This window comes from Podarcis gaigeae (assembly GCF_964106915.1).
Source record: "Podarcis gaigeae genome assembly, chromosome: 5".
NCBI lineage: Eukaryota > Metazoa > Chordata > Lepidosauria > Squamata > Lacertidae > Podarcis > Podarcis gaigeae.
In genome coordinates this window covers 47,106,367-47,131,879 of record NC_139681.1, presented here as the reverse complement: position 1 = coordinate 47,131,879, position 25,513 = coordinate 47,106,367, and the positions used below count along the sequence as shown (strand labels likewise).

The 25,513-nt window shown below is 44.2% G+C and overlaps 1 protein-coding gene and 1 long non-coding RNA gene across 36 annotated transcripts in view; one reads left to right on the top strand and one right to left on the bottom strand.

Moving 5' to 3' along the window:
* TACC2 (transforming acidic coiled-coil containing protein 2) overlaps nucleotides 1-25,513 on the top strand; it is a 155,384-nt gene that overhangs the window by 13,489 nt on the left and 116,382 nt on the right. For 18 of the 35 annotated variants that reach the window (XM_083741135.1, XM_083741170.1, XM_083741132.1 and 15 more), the window contains 5 exons: nucleotides 2,709-2,787; nucleotides 10,832-11,049; nucleotides 12,326-12,451; nucleotides 18,235-23,826; nucleotides 24,916-25,026. In XM_083741135.1, coding sequence (XP_083597261.1) covers nucleotides 2,755-2,787; nucleotides 10,832-11,049; nucleotides 12,326-12,451; nucleotides 18,235-23,826; nucleotides 24,916-25,026 — 6,080 coding nt within the window. In that variant the 5' untranslated portion in view covers nucleotides 2,709-2,754. Of the gene's footprint in view, nucleotides 1-2,708; nucleotides 2,788-8,691; nucleotides 8,875-10,831; nucleotides 11,050-12,325; nucleotides 12,452-18,234; nucleotides 23,827-24,915; nucleotides 25,027-25,513 lie in introns of those variants that run through there. The other 17 variants (XM_083741139.1, XM_083741141.1, XM_083741137.1 and 14 more) reach the window with 10 other exon arrangements.
* LOC310845822 overlaps nucleotides 1-25,513 on the bottom strand; it is a 40,986-nt gene that overhangs the window by 7,104 nt on the left and 8,369 nt on the right. The window lies entirely within an intron of this gene.

Here is a 25,513-nt window from a genome sequence, read left to right as displayed (position 1 = left end):
GTCTCTTTCTCCCACCCCACCCACATCCCAAGTTTCAGAGCACCCCCTGCTCTAAGGCATGCAGTAGAAACTAGAAACGTTTGCCATTTCCCCCTCACCATCATATTCAACTGAGGCCCCTCTCAAGTAGCTGCCTGCTCCACATGCCAGGAGGCAGCAAAACAAAAACAACAGTAATGGGATAATTATTATTGTAGTTCCTTCAACTCTCCCACTGCCATTTTTTTTTAAAAAAAAACCCTCATAATTAGTGACAGGCAATTCCTGTGCTTTCCCCCACTTCAATACACACATTAAAGTAGCTCATGGGTAGGCAAACTAAGGCCCGGGGGCTGGATCCAGCCCAATCGCCTTCTAAATCCAGCCCACGGATGGTCCGGAAATCAGCATGTTTTTACATGAGTAGAATGTGTCCTTTTATTTAAAATGCATCTCTGGGTTATTTTGGGGGCATAGGAATTTGTTCATTCCCCCCCCATCCAAAATATAGTCCAGCCCCCCACAAGGTCTGAGGGAGAGTGGACCGGCCCCCTGCTGAAAATTTTTGCTGACCCCTGAAGTAGCTGCCTGGCTACTGCTCCATATGACCACAAAACAAATAGAGCAGTAAGTGGGTTGATCACAACTCCATGCACAGAGATACACACCCACCCACCCTTCCCAAAAACTGCTCCATGGCCAGAGCAGCTGCCTGCTGCCTGCTCCACCAGGTCAATGGGCAGCAAAGAGAATTCCTACAGGTATGACACTTCTGAGCTCTTCCCTTTCAAAAAGTCCTTCTGTGGGCAGCCAAAGCAGAGGAGGAGGCCTCAGCAGTACATCCATCCTTGAACACCCTCCAAGAACCCATCCTATCTCTCCTCTCCATCTGTGTCCCACAACTATCCACACAAATCTTTCCCTCCAGAAAGGAGAGGAGGTGCTAGCATCATAGACAAATAGACAAATAGACAAGTCAATGAGCCCTTCCAGCTCCAGCAAGTGTTCTGTCCTGCAGAGCCAGATCAAGCATTATCCTCATCCTTCTGCTCAATGCTATTTTTCTAGAAAAAGGGGTGCCGGAACTCACCATGAATGCCTCCTTCGTTTTCTTATAATGGCAATGGTGTCTAGCTGAGAGGTGCTGGAGCTGAGTTCCTGTGAGCTCCCCCTGAAAAAAAAACCCTGCTTCTGCTTGGGTTGGGTTGGCAACCCCTGGCTTAGAAGGTAGCCTGCACAATATGTTCCATATCATTCTTTCTTTTTTTTAAAGAAAGGTGAGACTCCAGTTGCACCATTAAAAACCCCACCCTGTTAGGATCCCAGGGATTCCGGTTTCCCAGTGTCCAAATAGTCACAGCTTTGACTTAATTGGCTAGAAACACAATACTCAGTTCGGTTCAGTGGCACCAATGAAGGCCTTTAATCAGGGGGTAGGAGAAATGAAGAATAGACACAACCCAGCATACTAAAATACTATAATTCAACAATGGCAATTCATTGTTTGATGTTGCAAAGGTATCTTCTTAGCTAGCAATGTATACAGATAACTTGAGGGGGGGGCACTTAGCTGCAGAGGGTCCTAATTCTGTGTACACTGCATACACCTATAAATTTGCCATTTTGTATGAGAGTGGTACAACGCATGGGAGAAACACCCCTTGTGCCTTTACACTGGAGTAAAATTAAATACCAATGCCAAAGTTGCAATTCTGTCCATAATAACTTGGGGACAAGCTCCATTAGATTTATTCCTGAGAAAATATGCACAGGATTATTGTGTGGCCAGCTTCTGCATTCCAGCCTAAAGCGAAGGAGGGGAGTTTTTAAATATTTCAAAGCATTGCAGCATAGTGATTGGTGCAAAGTAGACATTAAGAGATTAGTTCTAATTAGGTGAAAAGAAAACATCATAGGACATATGCTCATACCATATGGGTATTGAATTTCATCATGTTAATGCTTTTTACGCGTCCTGGTTAGAATAACAGTGTTACCGCACAATCCTGTGCTTGTCTACTCAGAAGTCCATGTCTTACTCTCAATAAAGTCATATATTAACAAAGCAATAACCACCACCATCAGTGGACCAGGCAGTGCGTGTGTGATTATGTACATAAGCAAAACAACACAAGGGTTTTGTTCTGATGTAATCTCTGGGTAACTCAGTGTTTGCTTGTGTCACTTTGCTAAAATTAGGACTCAGAATGATGCATAAATGATTCGTGTAAGAATCTGGTCTAGTTCTGCATGAATGGCAAATACAAGTTAGCAAATCAGATGTGTAAATGCAAAACTAGAGGAAAGGGGGGTAGTATTATCAATAGGGAGCACATACTTTTATCAACATTTGTGAAGCTGCTACTTCAATGCTGGGGAAACCCTATGTGGCACAAAAGCATCGTATGTGGAGTCTAGAGACCACAGCCTTCATTTGCCCTGGCTCAAAGTGCCACCTGAAACAGGCCACTTCACTATGCTGCAATGGCAGGGCTGACCCTGTGGGGGGAATGAGTAAACTAAGGCTCCAAATATCTGATTTGTCACAAGGCTTTCCATACTTAATCTAGCCTTGCCATAAAAACTGTCTTTGCAGGGCACACTGCAAGCCTTGGCAATAATTTTTACTGGGAACAGCTCAGGGAGGTGTCATGACTGCGGGGTCAGGAGGCTTGTCTTCTTGAAAGTTATTTCCCCACAGTATTTACACAGATGTTCATTTCTTGCAGCTGGCTTCCTTAATGTAGCGAGTGATTTCGAGACCTTCTTATCAAAATGGGCAATGAAAACAGCAGTCCGGAAAATCAGGTGAGTGGGATGATACTTTCAAGATAACTAACCAGAGCTTCTTAGGAATGTTACTCAATGTTATTCAAAGCTCAAACTCTGAATTAGTAGGAATCATATTAGACATTGGGTTAAGACAGTGCTGTTCATGCCTTTCAAGTTCTCCTCCTCATTATTATTATTAGGGAGGAGGATATTGATATTTGCAGGAGAAGTTTCCTAGAGCAGCAGTCTGAGATTCACACCAGCAAGGAGCCTGAGTCAGGAAGGCCAGCTATAGCAAAGCAATCCATCAATTGGATTAGATGAGATCTGAAGAAGTGTGCATGCACACGAAAGCTCATACCAATAACATACCTAGTTGGTCTCTAAGGTGCTACTGGAAGGATTTGTTTTATTTTGTTTCGACTACGGCAGACCAACACGGCTACCTACCTGCAATTGAGATTAGGTATTGATTTGGGCAGGCTGCTCTCAAATAGACTGGGCTGTGCCATGCACAGAGACAGAAGAGCTAAGAAGCCAGGAGGACTGGTACTGAAGGCTAGACAAAAAAACAAACAAGGGCTTGAAGAGATATGGCAGAGAATGGGAATGGGAATGCACTGGTACCTTCAGAATGGGTGACAAAATGTAGAACAATGCTTAGAAGCCGCAGGTAAGTTGTACTAGTGATACAAAAAGTTCTTGCCAAGGTGAACTGTGGCCTGTTCCACAGAGGAGGACCTTTCCTCCAGGTCTGATGTTTGTGATTGGACAGACATTCATGTGCTTGACACTAACTGCAAACTTATTTATGAATCACTGTAAGTGATTTTACACCATCTCTGCACATACTCATCTCTCCATCCAACCATTTCTCTATTCATCCAAGCAAGTGGACAACATTATCACATTTTTAGGACACATTCCTGCAAAGGAAAAACACTTGAGAAGGATGTAGATCAGGGCTGGTCAGATGTGTGTCCTGGGGAAGGGTGAATGTCCTACGGAGAGTCCCAAGGGCCAGCCAGAGAGACCTGGAAAACCAAATTCAGACCACAGAGCTCCGACCTTTGCTGTAGCGTTTGCACAGCCTCCAGCCCCATTTGATCAATAAGGTGGTTTTGCCCAACCAAGCCATTCCCATCTGTCCTACACCTGATGGTAAAGATGTGGCTGGTCTAAAGGGGTTTTCCATAAACATCAGTTGTCTGATGGGTATCACCTGCAAAGCCCTGTGCACAGTCTTTTGCAAGCATCAACAATCTTATGTGGGAACCTCTCAAGCCCTGGCAATCAGCTGGCTGTAAGGTTTACATAGTGCAATGCACAGAGCTCAGAAGGCCTGGCTATCATCTGCTTTGATACTGCAAGGGAGGTGATGCAGTTAAAGGAAAGGAAACCATGTGTATGGTGGCGAAGTGTTTCCTCTGCATCTCCCACTGCATAGCAGTGAGCGAGCTCCCTCTGGAAGGGTGGAGAAGAAACTAAATTCTTGCATGTGAATTAGAACACAGCAATGAGTTTATTACTGGAAGTCAGTGCTGTTACATAAGCCACTTTTCTGTTACAACAATAGCTGGCTGTGGCGGTAACAGAGGAGCCTGCGATGCTGTGCCTGTGCCAGTGCCCTGCCCCTCTGTGTTTACTGGAACCCAACTTTCCAAGTTATTGTGGAGAACTGCAAAGTTCTGTTGGATTTACATGCATTTCCCTTGCAAGGCTGTTTACACAGAGTGCTGGAATTTTCTGAAGGGATGAAATGCTGGAAGGCAGGAAGGGAGGGAAACAAAGAGGAAGGTCAAGGAAATAATGGACCTTGGACTGTGTAAACATTCTGGCTCTGATAACTTGAGGTTTTTCTTACATCTTAGGTTTCTCTGACTGTAGAACAAGGATGGGGAGCAGGCCCCCCTGGCAGATGCAGCCCCCCCAGTCTCCTCTATTTGGCCCTTGGGACTCTCCTGAGGCTACCTCCTCTCCCTCTAGGCCACACTCCTCACCTGCCTTTCTTCACACGCTCTTTGAGTATTTTGGCCTGGTTAAAATGTGTCCTTGAACTTTGATTTCCCTTTTGCTTGCCTGGATGGAGGATAGGGAGGGCTGTGTGAATGTGTGGTATGCACAGAACCTGTCCTACTGTCAAGAGCGAGCTGGCAGTAAATCACACTGTGCAAGTTGGAGTTAACTCTTTATTAGCAAAAGCACGATCTGCACAGACTTGGCAGAGGGTCAGGTCTAATGAGCACAGCATCTCATCCCTGCTGAGACTGAAGGTTCCTGCCTCCCCAAAGCTGCCTGTCTCTTCCACTCCAGGGTTTCTCCCAAGCAATATGAGACTGTATCTGCATGCAGCCAATGTCTTCTCTGCCCTGTTCATGCTTCTTCTGGTTCTGGGAGTCGGGGGCAGGGGCGAAGCTTGTCACAGCAGGCTGGGGAGACACCTGTGTCTTTTCACCATCCAGACCCATCTTTGCCAAGTGACTTTTCTTCCCCAGCTTTAACTTCTGCCTCTGATTCCGAACTTCTCTCTGCCACAGACTCCCCCTGCTCACTAAGTCCTGTTACCTCCCCAGCGTCAAACACCACCTCCCAGTCTTTTCCCTCTTCTCCCTGTGACCACTCATCATTGTCCCACCACCACTCCCTAGGCTTTGAGCCTTCTTCCCTTGGGGGTTCCCCCAGCTGGTTCCTCCCACTATTTCTCTGCATCTAATCAGTCCATGACACCTACAGTGGTACCTTGGATCTTGAACTTAATCTGTTCCAGGACTCCGTTCGCCTTCCAAAACTGTTCAAAATCCAAGGCACAGCTTCTGATTGGCTGCAGTAGCTTCCTGCACTCAAGCGGAAGCTGCGTCGGACATTCAGCTTCAGAAAAATGTTCACAAACCGGAACACTTACTTCTGGGTTTGCAGCATTTGGGAGCTGATTTATTCGGGAGCCAAACCGTTCAAGTACCAAGGTACCACTGTACTGTACAAAGGTACACATACATTGCTCCACCCACCTTTGCCTCTGACCCTCTCATCACTGGCATGTAACCCCCAGAAGGCTGCTCAGAAGCAAATGTGGTCTTCGGGCTGAAAATGTTTCCCTACTCCTGTTTTAGAAGAAATCAGTAACATATGTCTCAGCTGCAGAGATCTAGCTGAGGTTTGTAGCATACTGGTAATACTGTTAGATCTAAAACCACCCACCTGTGTCCTTGTTCCTATGTCCTGTAGTGTTCATTTTAGATTTACTACTAACAAACAGATATTGGCAGAAGAGGTTTGTTCCATAAATCTCCTCTATTCTCTTCCAAGCAGAAAACCTACCCATTTACCCTGTGTCTCCTGTGGAGAGGGGGAGGGGATGAATACAAATTGTCCTAATGTTATAAAAGGTGGTTGCTGCATTTGTCCCAACTACAGCAAAGTATCAGCTATGAAGCAATGTACAGGACTGGGACCTTTACGCTTGCTGAGCAGCAGGTCAAGTTGTCACAGCCTGTGCTGCACCTGTTTGGAGGATAAACAGTGTAAAGTTCTTTGAAGAATCTATTGCAACACGAAAAGGTCATGAACACAAATGTTTGGGGAAGCTACTGCCTCTGGGATTATCCCTGAAGTTCTGCAGTGTTGAGAACTGTGTATTTTGAAGTTACTATTTTATTTTATTTTAAATCTAATGGGGCATATTTGATTTCATGTAAATGGCTTAGTTCTTGGGTTTCCTTACCACCAGACTGTGAGACTCTTGTTTGCTCAGTATAAAACTTGTCTCCTCTGCCAAAGACTGGAGAGCATGAGACAGATGGGTCGGGGCTCAGCAGTATCATGCAAAAAGTCCCAGTTTCAGTCCTAGAAAACCCTGGAAATTCACTGCTAGTCAGTGCAGACAATATTGAGCTAGGTGGACCTGTGGTCTGTATAAGGCAATGGTCAGCATAAGGCAAATGTCTATGTATCTAGATCCTTTGGGCTTTATTTTGTACAAGTGCATCATTCAAGTAAATTATAGAATCCTAGTTGCTTTTGAATTATGGTGCTGGAGGAGACTCTTGAGAGTCCCATGGACAGCAAGAAGAACAAACCTATCCATTCTTAAGGAAATCAGCCCTGCGTGCTCACTGGAAGGACAAATCGTGAAGCTGAGGCTCCAATACTTTGGCCACCTCATGAGAAGAGAAGACTCCCTGGAAAAGACCCTGATGTTGGGAAAGATGGAGGGCACAAGGAGAAGGGGACGACAGAGGATGAGATGGTTGGACAGTGTTCTTGAAGCTACTAGCATGAGTTTGACCAAACTGCGGGAGACAGTGGAAGACAGAAGTGTCTGGTGTGCTCTGGTCCATCGGGTCACGAAGAGTCGGACACGACTAAACGACTAAACAACAACAACAAAGTTGCTTTGCAATCCATGGTTTACTAAAATATAAAAATATATTTTTGTCCCATTTTCATAGAAACTATGTATGTACTTAACATAAATAGGCAGAAGTGTTAACATATCAACATCAGACCAACAGCCCATCTGGTTCTACATTATGTTTCTGCAATGGCTAACGAGATGCCTATGGAAACAAACAGACCATGAACTTCTGCCATTTGTGCTCCAAAGTAATATTGCCTCCAATACTGGAGATAGCCATCCTGGATAATAGCCTAATAATAATGATGGTGATGATAATAATATATTATTTATACCCCACCCATCTGGCTGGGTTTGGGCGGCTTCTAACTGAATATTAAAAACAACACAGTATCAGACATTAAAAACTTCCCTAAACAGGGCTGCTTTCAGTTGTCTTTTAAAAGTAAAATAGTTGTTTATTGCTTTGACATCTGCTGGGAGGGCATTCCACAGGGCAGGTGCCACTGACTAGTAGTATTATCCTTCCATAAATTTGCCTAAACTTTTAAAGCTGTCCAAGTTGGGGGTCATTATTGCATCCTGTGGTGGTGAACATCATCGCTGAACTATGCACTGGATGGGAAAGGACTTCCTTTTGCCCATATTGAATCTCCCAGTATTTGACCCCTAAGTGCTAGTATTATAAAAGAGGGAGAAAAGGCTTATCCCTTTACATTAAGACCATGGTGGTGGCAAGCACAACCACCCTACCTTACATCTCCATTGCTTTAGGCAATTTCCTCCCAGTCCAGTTTTGATACAGGAAGTGACCAGAGCTGAGAGACAATTGCTCAAAGTGATGGAGCACAAAGAGCGAGCGAGTGAGAGAGAGTTGTGAATGGGTCAGTTTTGCTTCACTCTTCTCCTGCCCATGCTACTATATGGGTCAGAGCAGATACCTAGATAAACTACATGTGGTTAACCCCTCTTGCCTAGTTTGCCCCTAAGAAACAGATTCTGTGTGCATGTGGCAGTAGGTCACACTGAACAGAGAGGATCTTACTTCTGAATAAGCATGCTTGGGATCACATTGCACATGACTTACTGCTTAGAAGGGGCAACAGTACAGAATTTTCCACCAAGGTCAAGTCAAGGAGGCAGACTGGCAGTGCAATTCTTATACATGCCTATTCAAAAGTAAGTCCCACTGAGTTCTGTGGGATTTACTCTCAGGTAAGTGTGTGCAGAATTGCAGCCCGAACGCATAGACTGCAGTAATAAACTCAAACACTGTAATCCAGGAGCCATTTCAGACCTGTGGGCTTAGTCTGTTTCCTTGGCTGCTGCAAACAAGGACAATTAAATCATTTAAAAAAAAAATTCCAGACTGTTACATACACACTTATTTTTCCTCTCCTAGCCTGCTAAGTTGCACATGTGCGTAATATTTGGCTGAATGGCTTTGTGGCCTGCTCTGGGCAGCCTTTAAGAGCTAGCATGTGTTCATCCTCCCTTCCTCGGCTCCTTTGGCAATTGTTCCTGAAATCTGATTCCTGACGCCATGGGGATGACCTTTGGTCCACTTCCCAGCGTTCACCTGCAGTCAGATAGGTCCCTCCTAAGCTCCTTATGGAGGAAGTGGCTGCTTCAGAGCCAGTCTACTGATGAATGTAACAGACAAAGGTTTAAGGTCCCGTAAGCTTGTGCCAGGCGAGTTTCTCTGCTTATGTGCGTATGCACTCACAGACTTCAGAAAAGAGCAATGGGAGATGTGATGACAATAAAAGGTAAGAAGAACAGCTTTATTGTCTGCCTTGCTAAGATTGATTCCAGCACTTTGTCTCCCTGTAAACACAGAGTTATTAGGAATGGAAACTTCGCGTAACTCCTCGAAGCTGACTTTCAGCCAGAACTGTGGCATGTTGCAACAACTGCCTTAAAAGGCTGCACATTTAATGAGGAAAGTACCACAGGAAGAAGATTCTCTCTGTGTGCGTACACCTAGGAACTAGATTCACTTGAGCCAATTAAGAAAGTTTATTAACATTCCCACCCTCCCTCCAGGCTTCCTAAGTAGTTCAAAACCTGATTTGTTTGCTTTTAAAAGAGATGCATAATTAAGTGCTTGATGACGAATGGAGAAGCTTCAGCCTGCTTGGAATGTTTGAAACTCAATATTGTGGCAGTGCGCTGTTAACACTGTTGCTAAGGCTTTAAAACTAGGTTCAGAAACTTAGCCTTTGGAGGAACTTGCAGGGGCGAAGTCTTACGTAATATGAACACAATGCCCAATTTGAACAGCATCTGCTACAGTCCACAAGTAGATTTTTATTGACGTGCTTCTCACTCTATGGCTCTGAGAGTCTTTTTATATAGCAGATGAGAATATCTCATTTCATTAGCTCTTGATCAGCTGAGGCCAGGGTAAAATTAATACTTTGGCTAGTTGGGGTTGCTTGTGTTTACTTTATCTTTGTACTCTAAAAAAAAACTAAAGAGAAGACACTCTCATCATTCTTGCACCAAAAATAAGGCTATAATCTAAAGGGGGAAATAGCACACTGTGTCAAGTTGTTCTTTTTCTTTTATGACACAAGATCATACACGTTTCTTATTACCGCATTATAAATAAGAAAGGGCCTTTAAATCTTGCTGAAAATTGATGTTGAAGAAAGCACTCACTGTAACTGGGATTGGGAACCTGTGGCTCTCCAGATATTGCTGGACTCCAACTCCCATCAACCCCAGCCAGCAAAGCCAGTGCTCAAGGATAACTGGAGCTGTCATCTCACAACATCTGGTGGGTGATCTCTGCCTTGTGGAATAGCCTTGTTCCTAGCAAACCCAGAAAGTCACTCTTTGGAGACTGCCTGCCCATGATCTTCTTTTTAGTAGAATGTTGTAATTTACCATTATTTTAATTAAACCAGGAAAAGAAGAGAATTGTGTTTCTAACAGTTTCCAGAGAGGTAGTCTTGCAGCAAATAAAGCAGAGAATCTTGTGGTTAACAAATTTACCCTTCTAAATGCAATTTTTTACATATATGTTAGTCTTTAAGGTGGCATAAGGCTCTTTCAGAGGGTGTTCAACATGTTATCATGTACCTGGCAACAAGTCATCTGTATCTGTGTTCAGAGTCTGCACATAATGATTTTTAAAAAGTACCATGTGCAGCTGTTCCCTGAGAAAAGAGGCATTCTGCTCACATGTTGATATGTCCTTGCATGCTCTCCATGCGGCCTTAACTTTGTGCATTTTCCTTAAGTACATGCACAGATGTACCAACTGCCTGACACTCTCAAGATACCTTCTGTCTTCACTTTATTTTGAGTGTGTGTAAAATTGCAGTGTTGTGCCTCTCTATTGTGGGGTGTTTCTTTTTAAGTTCTATTTTGCTCTCTCCCTCTGTTAGGAATAGTGATACATTTGCTGACCACAAGGAAATTTGCTGGGCTGGAAAAAGAGATAAGGATACCCTCTAGGGGCCAGCTCAGAGCATCATACGTAGCTTAAGAACAGTTCTCCAATTTTCCCCTGCTACAGTTTATTTTTCTTTATGCATTTTTATAGCTCAACTGTTTCCCACTAGTCACAGGGAAATTAGGAGTGGGAAATGCTGATAGTACATTTAAGTATTATTATTTTTTTAAAAGCAACTTTGCATTAAAAGTGCCTTAAGTATTAATTCTAAAATATCTGCTTGCTCTTTAAGTGAACATGCATCTCTCTCATCTACCTTCTAGGATATTCCTCCAGTTCCTGTTCCTGTTCCTGTGCCAGTTCCAGTTCCAGAACCAGTTCAGCCACCCAGCAATGAGAGAGCAGTAAAAAAGAAAAGGCAGAGGAAAAAGAACAGAGACAGATACGTTGAACAAGTCACCTTGGATACCTCGCCTTTAGATGCTGATGTTCCGTTGCCACTGCCAGATAGTGCAACTTCCTTAACTGCAGCAGATACAAGGTAGGCAAAGGGTGCTTTTTACTGTACTGTATTTGGCTTGCGACAGAATGCAACCGATGAAGTAGGCTGTTGCCCAAGATAACTTCCACTCCAGCAACCCAGTTAGCATTGCAAACCAAAAGTCACTTAATATGCCACTAACCACTTTCTTACATTGTCAGCTAGCATACTTAAAAGGCAGATATTTACCATACTATTTTTAATGCATGATTATGTTGAAGTGGGAATTTGGATCCACTTTAGTGATGGAGAGTATAGAACCAGGAGGTGGTTCTTGTGGGTGATTTTTATTATTTGCATTTCCCACAGGCGGTATACAACATCATTAAAGTACAGTCATCACAAGCAGTAATTAAAACCTCTAAAAGCAGCATACAGAAAAGCAGAAACGTAGCTTAACACAAGCAACTATACTAACATTGCCAAATCCCTTTCCTGTTCCGAAAGTCTGGGTAAACAAAGTAATTATTTAACTGATGCATGAAAATCATCAAGGTGGGGTACGAGGATATGATGGCCTTGACTATGAGGCTGCCCGATTGGCAGTGAGTGAAGCTTGCATATTCTGTAATATATAACTTGCTTGCTGCATTCTTTCTTTGGCATTCTTTCAGGTAGGAGGCTTGAGAAGGAAAGTGGAAGACTAACAGTGTCAAGCAATGTTTTACTGCCAACTTGATGTTGCATTATGTGAATGCATTTAGTAGCCTTTTAGACCCAATCAAGACAGTGACCATGGTACATGGGAAGGATCTATTAACCCTTTGCTCCCTCCAAAATTAAATCTTCTCTTTTCCCTTGGAGGGAAGCGTGGCAGCTTATCCCACTGAGGAAATAATTGTTTGGGAATGCTTTTTTAGAAGGGATCTCTAGAAGGGGAATTGTTAAGCACTTCCCTACATGCTGTAGTCCTGTTCTCTCACAAACACACATCTTCAGCTGTTACTTTAAAAGTAAAAATAAGATTTTTTTAAAAAAAATATGCATGTGATGCAATGTCTGGTTTGGTCCTTAGGGCACTCACTCATTCCTGCAAGGAGCTGTTGTCAGTGAAGTATTGTAGAAGTAAATTTGAACTGGGTGGCACATTTGTTAGTCTTGCTAGAGTTAACTTCAGAAATATAATTGTGTTGATACATGCATGTGTAAGGACTTAATGAGGAATCTCTGAGTGCAATTTGCGGCATGCTGGTCTGATTTTCTAATTTTAAAGTTGCCTTCTGAAAAATGTATGAGTGTGTGTGTGTTTCTCTTTTCCCAACCCTTTTTCTGACAGAGGGAGTGGCCCTTTAGTGTCTGACTGGAAGGAAAGGGAGCCCTACCAATCGCTTCTCCCAAACCTTCTTTTTGCTGGGCTTGATGTAAATGAAGACTTAAGGCCCCAGACCCCAGTCATCAGCAGGTACAAAATATGCCTTGTGAACAACTACCAAGTGTGGGGCTCTTAGAGCTAGCATGAGGAAACACGCTTGTTTGTTCCATCTATACATGGAGTCTTGCATTAATTGCCTGCTTGCAACCCCTAAGAAAGCACAGCCGTTGGTAAATAAGGTTATTCTGGCTTTCCAAAACATCACATTATAGTGTTTCAGGCTGCTTATGGGATTTGTATTCTGAACGCCAGAGCATGGCTTGGGTTCTGCTTGTTTCTATAACCCTGGCTGTTTTAAATCCTTGATTATATTTCATATCTCTAATTTTGGAGCAATAAAGGCAAAAGACATTGGTGAACAAATACAGAGACTTCAACTTGAGATTCCAGCTTTCATGCCTCTGTGATGGTTAACTGTGATGGTGCCAAATTTTGCCTTCCAGTCCTCTGCAAAGGAGGCTTCGATTTCCTTGCCTCATTATTTGGGCACTTTAGAATTTTGGTAGGCATGGGGCAGGCCCAGCCCACTGATGAAGCCGGGTGAGGTGAAATCTCGCAAGGTCTCATGGCGTGCATGAGATCTCACAAGACGTTGGTGAGATCTTGCTGGAAACAGGCGCCAACGTGGATTAAGAGAGGTGCAGTTCCAGTGGCAGGGCAGCAGTGAGGCGGCAGGGGGGCAGGGAAAGAAGCTGGCATGTTCCATTTTAAACCTCAAGCAGCGAAAAGGGATGCACCTCACCTGGTGTGGGACTGAGCTTACCTTGTCATTGTGACATGGCTGAGGGTAGTGTGTATTTCTTCCTTTCTTTTAAACCTTCCTCCAGCACTCTGTCTCCCTGGCTACCTGCACTGCCTTATCTGTGGGTGGGTGGGGGGATAATGGGAGGAATTATTTAAATAATTTAAAAAAAAAATATCCCACTTGATATCCCCTTTACATTATGAGTACCAGGGGAGGTTTCAGGCCACTGGTGTCATGAAAGCAGGGTCAGATGCAAACAGCTCTTGCCAGCCTCAGAAGTAAAGTAACCATGGCAGAAAACCTCGACCATGCCTATGAGAGTTTTACCAAAATTTTCTCTCCCCTTTGATAGTTTTTGAATGTAACTTATTTTCTCATTTGTTGATGGACAAGGGTACAATAATGCGGGAGAAATTTTCGACACAAAGCCATAGTGGGAAAACATTCCACTTAGATATTAACATAGGAGCATTTCTTTTGCTGCCCCTTTGGGTGTGAGCACCAGGATTGGATTTCTGTGCCAATAATTCATATCTGCCATGATAAATAAATGGGTCTCAGATGCAATGCCTCCTCCCAGTAGCCTGAAACCTACAATTTTACCCAGCTGTCAAATGCACATAGGAAAGCAAAGTGTACCTCACATTTAGATGACACTGTGAATTCACCATGAGTGCGCATGAGGTCCCACTGCTCCAATATGTTCAGCCCATAAACTGAATGTTCTGCAGAGACTCTAAGAAGTGAATTAAAGGAAGTATCCCAGAAAATATGACTTTTCTCATCACTGCAGCACTCTGATAAGGAAATCCACACAGGGTGAAATTACGCTTTTTCCTGCAATTCTTTCATGGGGGGGGAGGAGTCTTCTGAGGATGTGGCAAGGAAACCCTACTTTTTAAAGGCACACAATTTCCCCCTTATTACATTAATTGCACACATAGAAAGGGGCAGTGAGCCCATGCTGCTGACTTCATCTCCCAAATCACTTGGCTTCCCAGACCTGTTCCACGATAGCCACACATTGACTGTGAACACACGATAAGGGGGAGCCTACATGTGAAGACCCCATGGGAGCTGGAACCCTGAGCATGCAGGATTCCAGCTCCTGTGGACGTCTGTATGCATAGACTTGCCCTTCTCAGATGCCCAACCTCAACCTGGGAACACCCTTGGAATACCCACATTTTGCTGTTACTGATGGTAGAGTACGAATGGCAGAGCAGAATGGGTGATGGTGGAGATTTCTGCACCTGCAACAGAGACACCTTGCTCTACCTGCAGCCCTTCCTTCCCATGCATTGAAATGGACATCCTCTCTATCCAATGACCCCTGGATGCCCATTGAAAGAAAACAGCTGTAGCTGTTGAATCCAACCCAAATCAGTCTTGCCCATAACTTCTCTCAATGCTATGCAATATTTAAACATATAATGGTTTAGATCCTAAGCTTTTTCTTTGTGAATGGAAGGGGAGTGTCCTACTGATAGAAGGACATACTCCATGTATGTTTACAGGGGTAGAGTAATGCACTTGTCCCCGCTTACCCAGATGATGTGTTTACCTGAAAAGAGCTCATCAGGCCAAGCAACATGAACAGAATTGTGGTTTCTCTTATAATAGTAGGTTTGGTAATGACACACTGCCAGGGATTGATTTCCATTGGTTTCAAGTCCATGTTAATTTGGCGGAGAATAAAACATTTGGATCAACCAATGAAGGGTAAAGTTCTCATCTGCAATCTTTCACACTATTCATAAACCTGATAAGTGTATCCAGTGCAAGTACTGGCATCATCTAATGCAACTTCAGCAACACCTTTAAGTTCTGCTAGTTTAGTTTGTGTGAGGGTAACCAGCAGAAAAGACTGAATCTAAATAAAGTATAAAAGGGGGACTTTGGCATTGTTAAATGTGCTGTAATTAATGCATAGTGGTAAACCACTTAGCACATAGAATCCCCCCTTCCCCCTCCCCAATCTGCTTTGGTAAGTGAGTCTGCTAATCTAGCTCTACCAAATTGCTATTAGCATGCGGCCAGACAGGTCATGAACTTGTAATTCTACATTCAGGAGAATGCTCCCACTAATGTGCTCCTAATGTGCTTGGAGCTGTTGGATCTTATATGATGTAGGTGTGTGCAATTAGCAGCATAAATGTAGTGTGGCCCATCCATATATATATAGAGAGAGGGGGGGGGAGTGTCTTGTATGTATCCCAGCTTGAAACACATTTATTTGGAAGTAAGCCCCACTGATTAGGATCAGAGACTTAGAAAGATTTGCAGTTAACAACATGAACTCTATTAGGACTTGTCACTTGCTTTATGTCTACTGGAGTCTTGTTCTTATATCTCTATTGTTGGGCTTTTCACCCACAGCTTTTTCTTTGAAGCTGTGAAGCATAGGGAACAATGCACTCTTGCAAATACTATTTGAAAGGCTATTATGCTATCAAAATCGGAAAACCATACTGTCTCCCCACACTTGTTTAATTTGTGATACATGAACCCTCAGAAAGAAAGGAATTATAGAGTTGGCATGGACCCCAAGGGAAGGGAAGGGCCAACTCTTTTCTAGGTACTGTATAAAACTTCTGCGGGACACGGGTGGCACTGTAGGTTAAACCACAGAGTCTAGGACTTGCCGATCAGGTCGGCGGTTCGAATCCCCACGACGGGGTGAGCTCCCGTTGCTCAGTCCCAGCTCCTGCCAACCTAGCAGTTTGAAAGCACATCAAAGTGCAAGTCGATAAATAGGTACCGCTCCAGCGGGAAGGTAAATGGCGTTTGCATGTGCTGCTCTGGTTCACCAGACGTGGCTTAGTCATGCTGGCCACATGACCCGGAAGCTGTACGCTTGCTCCCTTGGCCAATAAAGCGAGATGAGTGCCGCAACCCCAGTTAGCCACGACTGGACCTAATGGTCAGGGGTCCCTTTACCTTTACTATAAAACTTCTAATGCATGGTCCTCTTTGCTAGGAGCTAGAAACATATTGCGACATCTTGTTTGTTGATCACCACTTGTGCAATATAAACAAGGAAAGTACCCATCAGTGTGTCACATTGGCATAGGTGGAGTGAAAGAGATAGAAAACTGTGGCTTTGCTTCTTCCTTAGTAGAACTACAGTTGAGGTTTGGTTACCACCAAATCTGGTGCAGCTGGGCCAGTCCTGAGGAAATGCCCCGACACAGTAATGGGCTGGACACAAGCCAACAAACTGAAGCTGACAAGATGGAGGTCTGTGGGTTGGAGGCTTCTGGACCTAGGACATAGCAGCTTTTTTTGTTCTGGATAGGGCTGCCCTCCTCCTTAAGGAACAGTTACATAGTCTGGAGGCGCTTTTTCAACCACCAGTCTCACTGGAAGCTCACTGGAAAACCTCTTTTGGCTAGTACCCTGGCTGTGGCTGGTATTGGGCAGAGACAGATTGTGCTGGTAACCTCAAGACTGAACTACTGCAATGCACTTTGTGCGGAGCTGCCCTTATGGTTGGTCCAGAAGCTGAAGTTTGTGTAAAACCCAGCAGTTTGACTGGTAACAGGGGCAGCCTGCCATGACCATGTAACACGCCTGCTGAAAGAGTAGCACTGGCTGCCAATTTGCTACCAGGCCACGTTTAAGATTTTGTTGTTGGTTTATAAAGCCATAAACCATTTGGGACCAGGTTATCTGAAGAAACAACTTTGCTCATGTAGACCTGCTCAGCTATTATGGTCTTAGGATGAAGCCTTTCTGTTTGTGCGATAGCCTGCCAAAACAGGTTTGGTGACAAACAGGTGGGGGGAGGAGCACACTTTTCTATGGAAGTTTCCAGTCTGTGGAGCCACTTTCCCCTTCATATATGTAGGCACTAACTCTTTTCAGTGCTCAGTACTGTCAGGGACCAGCAGGGGGTCCAAAGAGTGGGCAGAAGAGGCAGGGGGCAGGAGGATGGTCCATCAAAGGGGACCAGTGATTTGTGTGGTTCTGTGCCACCCATGAGACAGGGAGAAGAGGAAGAGTCTGGACAGTCAGAGATGCAGGAAGAGGTGGGGAAGAGCTGCAGGAAAGCATGGAGGTGGAAGAGACAGTCCCAGAGAGAGTCAGATCATTAGAATTTCTTCTCCCCTCCCCCACTGCCTCCAAGGACAGGTGGAGGAGCTTAAAGTGACTGGAGCAGCTGGAGCGGCTACCCAGGATAAGTCATTGGCTGCTTGAGCACACTATGTCAGAAGAATAGTACTGATGGAGGCATGGCCGCACTGTCGCTCCAACTGATTGGGTCAGAGCACAGTTCTGAAGAATCCTAAGCATATTTCCTCCAAAGTAAGGTCGTCCAAGGTTCACTGGGTCTTACTCTATAGTAAGTTGGTTTCAGACTGTAGCCTTAATTTAGGGAAATACAGAGTCCCACTAGCAGAAGCCCGTCCAAGGACATCCACTAAGCATCCCCCTCCCTCTGCATCCCCCCCCCCCCAATGACTTGGGGTGTGTGGAAAAACCCCAGAACAGTACACAGGGGGGATCATTCTGTCTGGCAAACTGAAATGCTTACATTGATGGAACAGTTGCCACACTGCTACATTGAATTTCTCCCAGAAATGTTCAACAACAAGAAGATATATAGCTAGATTAACCCTGAACCTCGTAACCTTTCAAACCTGGGAAAAGAATATTGCCATTCCATACTGCAGTTTCCCTTCTGAAATTCAACCCTGTTCTGATGAGTTTTCCATGTCCTCCATTCGTTTTAGGATTTATTTTATGCCTCTTATGAAGCAAAGGAAGAGAAGCAGCATGCATATATTAAATGATTGAAAAAGATCTGTAGAAAGTTAACCCACATATCTAATGTGACAGACGGCAGGAAATGCTGTAGGAGTATATTTCCATGTAACTATTCCCTCAGAATTATTCTTGAAGTTGATGTCTCTCGTCTCTTGCCTCGTGAAAGCAGACAGCCCAGCTTTTCAGTGCATGCGCCTGCATGGCTTTGAAACCTCTGTGGTGTGAGTCTTTCTTTTTCATGTGTGTTGCACTCCATTGCCAATTCTGAAATGAATATAAACATTTCCATTGTTGGCAGCCTTAGTAACGAAGGCCTCCATAGCAATGTTGCTGAAGAATCTCCCACCACAAGCGCACTTGTAATGCCACCAGATGTGACAGCAGTGGGGAACGTCCTGCACGAACGAGGAGCGCAAGCCACATCTGATATGTTGGAACAGGCCAAGGAAGAAAGAGACAAAAGCCCACCTTTGGTGGAGCATCCTAAAGAATACGCTGCAGCAAGTCTTGAAGGAAGCCATGCAGGGTTTCTTGCCCTTGTGTCATGCCCAACCTCTGAGAATGACCAAGACATAAGCAGTGTTCCTGCTGTATCTCTGGACAGTCGCTCCGATACAGAGCACCCCGCTATCCCTCTTCCACTAAAGGATGAGCGAGCTCCAGGTAATGCTGGTTTGGAACTGACTCCTTTGCCAGATGTTGGCTGGATTCCAGGAGCTGGAACTGCACCAGCCACCTCAACTGAATTAGACCCATTACAGCAGAGCGAACAGACAGGTGGCAAGAGAGAGGCACATGTCATCCCATTGCCCAAGAGGGAAGCAGAGGGAGACGACTGTAACATTCAAGAGACCAGCCAAGAGGCAGGAGTTTTGGAAGTGGGTCACAATGAGCAGGCTGTGGTAAAACCAGATGGACAGAATGCAGATGGTGCAGACAGCCTGACAATGGAAAAGGAGACCTTAATCCCAAATTATCACACAACAGGAGGTTTGCACGTTGAAAAATATGGAACAGTTGTTGATGGTCTGAGTTCTGATGAGTTCAGTGCCGCCATTCGTGAATGTAGCAGTGATGCAGCAATAAGCAAAGGAGAGGAACCCCACCAAGTTTTCCCCAAGAATGAGAAGGAGCAATCTGAGGCTGGTCCTGCAATGCCCAGCTTGTCATTTACTGCTTCAGATCTGCCCCTGACAAACATGATAGGAGAAAAGGACAAGAGTTCTCTGTCTGAAAAGGAATGCCCCGATCAAGCCCAAAGTCTTGAAACCCAAACCCTACTTGTTGCCAAAAGTGAAAGTCGTGTTGTGGATTTGTTGGTTGCCTCTGAGCCTTCCAGTGGGTCCCCTTTGTGTGAGGAAAGTGAAAGGCAAAAAGAAAGCCCTGCGTCTGAGAACAGAGCAGAGCCAGCCAGCAGCAATGATACCTTACTAACTGAATGTGGAGAAAACATTGCTGTGGTTGACCCAGAAAAGCTTCTGTGTTTGATGAAGGAAGATTCTGCAGTAGATAAAGGGCTGTCACTGGGGGGAAGTGCACAAGACTTCACCAGTGAGACGGAGCTTCCACAGCTCATTAAAAAAGAAAACATAGTATCTGAGGAAAACAAAGAGCTCTCTTTGGAAGAGGGTGGAAGTCAGGAGAGGTCAGTTTTAACTAGTCCGACTGTAGGTGAAGAGGCAGTCTGTTCTCAAGGGACTCTGCTCTCCTTTGATACTGACAAAAGACGAGACAACCCTGATGCTAACTGGAATGATTACTGGAGCTCTCTAGAAAATAGTTTCAGAAATGATGCCAGTGGCGACACGTCAGAGAAGGATTTCAGTTCAGAACATAGTTTGAATGCACCCGAAGATCATTTGCCAGAACTGAGTCAGGGTTCGGAGAGAGAGAAAACAAACACATGCGACAAAGAGGATAAAAGCCTTCTGTCTGTTGAAGCACCAAGTTTACAAGGGGAAAATTGCTCACAGAGCTGTGATCTTTTAAACCCCAGTGCAGAAGACCTGCTGCTCAGCTTCCCTGCCTGTGAAATGGCAGAGGAAGTTTGTTTAGAAGAGGCACATGGTTCACTGCTGCTGCGGTCTGAGGACAATGATGTTATGCAAAATAAGCAAGAGGGATCCTGGGAGGGCACGCTTGCTGAAAGAAGTGTGTGGGAGCTGGAAGGCATCTCTACGCATGACGTAACATCTGAGGGCAATGCAACATTGGCAGAAAAAACACCAGTTCCTGAAGCAGAGCTGGCAATTCTGGACATAAATGAATGTGTTGCATTAGGAAAAGCAGGAAACCAGGAGGACACATCCCATTCTGAAAGCAAAAAAACCAGCCAGATAGGTGGCAGTGATGCTGACTATGTACCTGTGATTGTTGCTGAGCAAAGCAGTTCTGCAGATGAGAAAGAGGGGAATGAAAACAGGCATGAGGAATACAAAACAGAAATGAAAAGTCAGGCAACCGATACAGTTTTGGCACAGAAACTCGAAAGCAACTTTGCCTCCCCGCAGCAAGAGCAGCAGGAACAAGTGACTGAAGCCAATGACCAAAGTATGAAAAAGGATTATTCTGGCAGCTCAGGGGTTGTGGAGATTGATTGCCAGCAGCAGACACTGGGGAACTTACATGATGGCAGCATATGGGAGCCTAATTATCCACTAAATAGCAGTGAGGCTGAAGCATCTCTAGAAGCTCTTCCCAGCAAGGTTATGGATGTGGAACAAGTGGAGGATGGTTTGATCCCATCTCCACAGGTGGACCTGAAAGACAGCTCACAGTCCCTTCCCTCTTTCTGCAGCGATCAACAGCATAGTTTGAATGCAGAACTCCAAAACTTGGATTGCAACAACCTTAAAACTGTGGTAGGTCCCGAGGAACAAAAGACCAGGGAAACATCTGAGAGAGAGCATTCACTGGAGTTAAATGCACCCAGCAGCCTTCAGGGACTGTGTGAAAGTGAAATGAAAGTATTTATAGACATTCTGCACAAACCCCAAACAATAGTTTGCGGGCTGGAGATGAAAAATAATTCCACAGCTGTCACAGATGAAAACGCACCTTTGCCAAGTATTTCTGAATCCACAAGAGATATTGTGCAAGGCAGCAACTTGAAAACTCTAATAAACCCACAGGTGGAGGAAAGTTGCCTTAACAAAGAAGTAGCAAGCAAATCTACGCAAGAACTCCCTAATTTGAATTCTTTGATTTCAGACAGTCTTCATGAAGGAGCAAATCCCAATGACATGATAAATGAGCAGTTGGATGGTTTATGTGGGCTGAAAGACAGCACAGGTAAAAACAACACAGGTGTTTCAGAATGTATCCCAGGGGTGCAGGAAACTGTCACTGCTGATGCTGAACAGCCACAGACTTTGCTAGTGGATTTTAAAATACCAAGTGCAGAGGATGCTTCTGAGAGCAACAGGACTGATCTTGCCCTGCCGTCTAAAGTTACAGAGTTGGCAGAAAAAAGCTCAGAGGCAGAAGAAATAAAAGAGAACTTTAATTTATTAGCTGGAATTACCATGAAAGATGAACTTGTAAAAAAAAGAAATGACGAACAGGACTTAACTTTCATGGCTGCTGAAAAAGCAGGAACAAAGGAATATCCTCCTATAACTCCTGAGCTCACAGAAATTGCTTCCATCAATACAGACAGTACTCAAAAGGCTGACTTTTTGCTGGCTGGCTCTCAAGCAGATTTAACAGCTCTGCCGGCATTTTCAAGTGACTGGGACACCAGAGTGAGCCAACAGCCTACGAACTGCATGCATCATGGTATTGTGAATGAATTACAAAAAGAACTTACAGAATGCCAGAAGCTGTTAGGGTCCAGTCCTGATTTGCAGGTCGCAGCAGCAGCTACAGCCTTACACTTAGATGGTACTTCAGTAGACAACAGAACAACAGATTCAAAAAGGCCTAAAGCAGTAGTACACTCAGACAATATTCTCACAGGGACAGCCCCAGGAAAAGACTCTGTGATTCCCAACCCAAGTTTCTTTTCTGAAGAGTGTGCCTTAACTTTACAGGACCCTGCTGGGGCCGGGCAGTCCAAAGGAAGTTTGTCACTGTTTAATTTCAAGAAGATGCAGGCCGAGATCTCAGCAATTAAAACAAAAGGAGCAGAATATGATGTCAGCTTCAAAGCCCAGCAGTTTGACAGCTCGGGAGAATCTCTCTTCAGCCTTTCAAGCTTAGAAGAGCGGCTTCTGAGCCTTTCATCTCTCGGTAAGCAAGCAGGCTGTAATGAGAGTGTTGCAACAAATATCACCTGTGTAGATGACAAGCACAATGAGATAGTAGAAAACACAGGAGAAAATGCAGGAAAGAGTGAGTGTGTTTTTGTAGAGAATTTCAGCATCCCCAAGATGGGAACAGAGACTCCCATGCAGCCTGCAGAGACCTCTGAAAAACAGCATGATTCTTCGACTTCCAGGTCCTTCGGCATTGGCTTTTTTGATTTCAGGAAGCATATCAGCAAAATATTTGAAAATACAGTTCACAGTGCTCTGACTACCGAGCTACCCCACCTTTCAGCTGAAAGCAGTGCCAGTGACAAGGACGACAGCCCAGCACCTAGAGAAATGCCAGAGTTTAAGCAAGTATTGGAAGAAGGGGATGGAAGCAATAAAAATGGAGAACCAGAGAATGATCAGAAAACCGAAGGGTGTGTGTTGCCTTTAGAGGCTGGGTTTTCCAACCAAGCTGCTAAAGAGAAGGAAGAACCATTGACAAGCACTCAGGAATACAGTTTGCCAGATGCCTTTTCAGAAAAGATCCCTATCAATGATTTTGGTTTCAGTGAAGAACCTTTGACAAGTTCCCCAAAGTTTGACAGCAAAGTGGAGAGCTCAAGCAGTAGAACGCTGAAGGCAGAGGAAAGTGGATGTGTTAGTGCTGCGAGCAGAGACATTGATAGGAATCAGATGAGTCTGGAAGCAGGGAAGCAGCAACCTGCAGATTCTTGTAACCTGCCTTCTCCTTCTGACAATGACCTGCCTGCAATGATTGCTGCCTCTTCAGAAGTCGTCCCTAAGAGTGATCTTGACAGAACTACCACTGCAAAGGCAGAGGAAGGTAATTTGATTAGTCTGTGTAATGCAGAACCAGGTTTATCTAAAGAAGAGCTAATACATTATGGAAACCAATGCCATGACCCAGTGCCAAGTGAAGACCAGGTAAACCAAGAGAGTGCCACTGATCTACAGAACATGTCAGTATTGTCGTCTCTTCTAGATGACCTTTGTGTACAGAAAGAACAAATGGAACAGTCTGGGATGCTGCCTGGTGAAAATCAGAAGGAATCCAGCTGCAACTATCCTTGGGATGGGAATACAGTTGAGGACAAAGCATCTGTGATGCAGCAGGAGGATGCCATGGACAGTACAAAATGCCTGCAGGTACCAACTGATGCTGAGGAGCAAAAGAAAGGACCAGACACAGCAGTACATGGGCTAATCGATTACTTAAAAAATGAAGTAAATCTTGATGGTGGTTCTTCAGGCGACTGCAAAGCAGAACCCAGTGTGCTTGAGGGGTGTGTGGCAGAAGCAAATGACATCATGCTGAGTACAGCAGAAACAGAAGCACGTCTTTCTGTTGACACCCCTAAAACGGGTATTACCAGCACATCAGTCACTGATATAGGTGACTCGGCTCTGCAATCCAACATATGTGATCAAGGCACCGATGCAAAAAAGCATTCAGAAGCTGTTCAAGTGATGGAGCAAAATGTGTGTACGGATGCTGCTGAAACTACCTCTGCAAATCAATGCAGAGAAGAGAATTTAGGAGATGAGAAGCCCCTTCAGGATGTCCAGGAAGAGGGATCAACCACTCCACTCACCGAATCTGAGCACAGCCTCCCTAGAGAATTACCTGTTAAAAGGTACCTATTTTAAACTAAAATTAACCGTAAATGAGATTTATCTGCATGCTGAAGTTCAAGTAAGATAACTTGAAGGTAGATTGATTCACTTACTGATTGCCTAGAGTTAAGCTGGGTATAGTTTCTATTTTATTTGCAGTCTACTTGGAGAAAAACTGTAATATTATTCTTAGTCTTAGTTAGGGAAAATGCAGATTGTTGTTGGGAGTATTGACATAGTCTGGGACCTGTCAAAGCTGGAGTTTCAGCAACCCCATCCACTTATTTATTAGCCCAGACATGCTATGATTTCTTAGTTTTCAGCCCCTCCCTAATACCTAAAAATCAGGCAGCCTTGCAGTACTGAGAAGTGTAGACTTGTTTGTAGGTGCCTGCTCTTATATACATGAAAAAGTATAACCTTCAGTTTTTTACTCTGCTGTTGTAAAATATCCCTGAAATACTCAAACTTGTATTCCAAGGTGCTCTAGTATTCTGAAATGCCCCATTGATGTAATGCTTTATTATCAAATAGCACATAACCAGTGTTTCATTTGACTAATCGGGATTTCAGTTGGTATATTGTATTGTTGCAGTCAAAACAGATGCTCAGATGTGTGGGACTTTTAATCTGAGATTTGCATGTCCAGGATATTTTGGTTGCCTGGTTCTCCCACAGAGGGAGCACCTGGGCCATTAAAAGCTGCAGGCCAGGGAGAAATTCAGTGTGCCTCTCTCTGACCCCTCTTCCCAAACTTGGAGGATCAGAAGTGAGGAAGAAGTTTTAGGGTTGCATCTTATTATTCATTCTTGGAGTACATTTTTTTGGGGGGGGTTAATAGATTTAAGTTAGTCACTGGATACAGTCCTTAACTTTTATCTCCATTCCTAAAGCTATATTTTTATTTTTTAAAATCTAATCCCATTGATAGCCAAAGTGTATATTGCACCAATGATTAACCTTTATTATTAACTTAAGTGTATTTTGTAGGTTAAAAAAATATATGTACTCCAAATTTTAGGATAAGCTTTGTATGAATAATTCTCAAGCCTATGACATGATGGCCTTCCTCTCTTCTAACAGTGTCCCTCCTTTTTCCATAACCTCAGCAAATATCCTGAGCTCTGTCACTCTCTCCTTGCTGTACCTGAGAAGGACGCTGTAGAGCTAGCAGCCAAAGGCACCTCAGATGAGGCAAGAGAAGGCGTCCGAATAGAAAGGTACAGTGAACAGCACTAACTCTTTCAGAGGGTGGTACTGCTCTGTTTAAAGAATTGTTCTTTGCAGGTGCATGTATCAGACACTAAAATGGCATGTTGGTTTCACTGCCACTTTGTAGCACTAGTGATGATAAATTAACAATGTTAAAGGAAATGGAGGGGTTCCTACAGCTTGTAACTGGTACTTATTATTTAAGTCAACATTTAGCAAGGTTTAGCAAGGTTGACTCTCTTTTTTAGTGTTAGGATTCAGCATTGGGTCATGCAGATTATTAATAGGGCATGTTTTAATGCAACATTGCGTTCCTTCTCTTCCCTTCCTTCCCCACCCAAGTAAGCATAGCAGCTCTTGTACATCTGGAATTAAGGCAAGTGTTTCCAGGCTAGATAGTGTGACTTCCAAATGGGTTAACAAAACTTTTGAGAGGAGGGGGAGAAGAGCTTCTTGCACCATTGACAGCTAGCTAGCATACAACATTTTAATAGG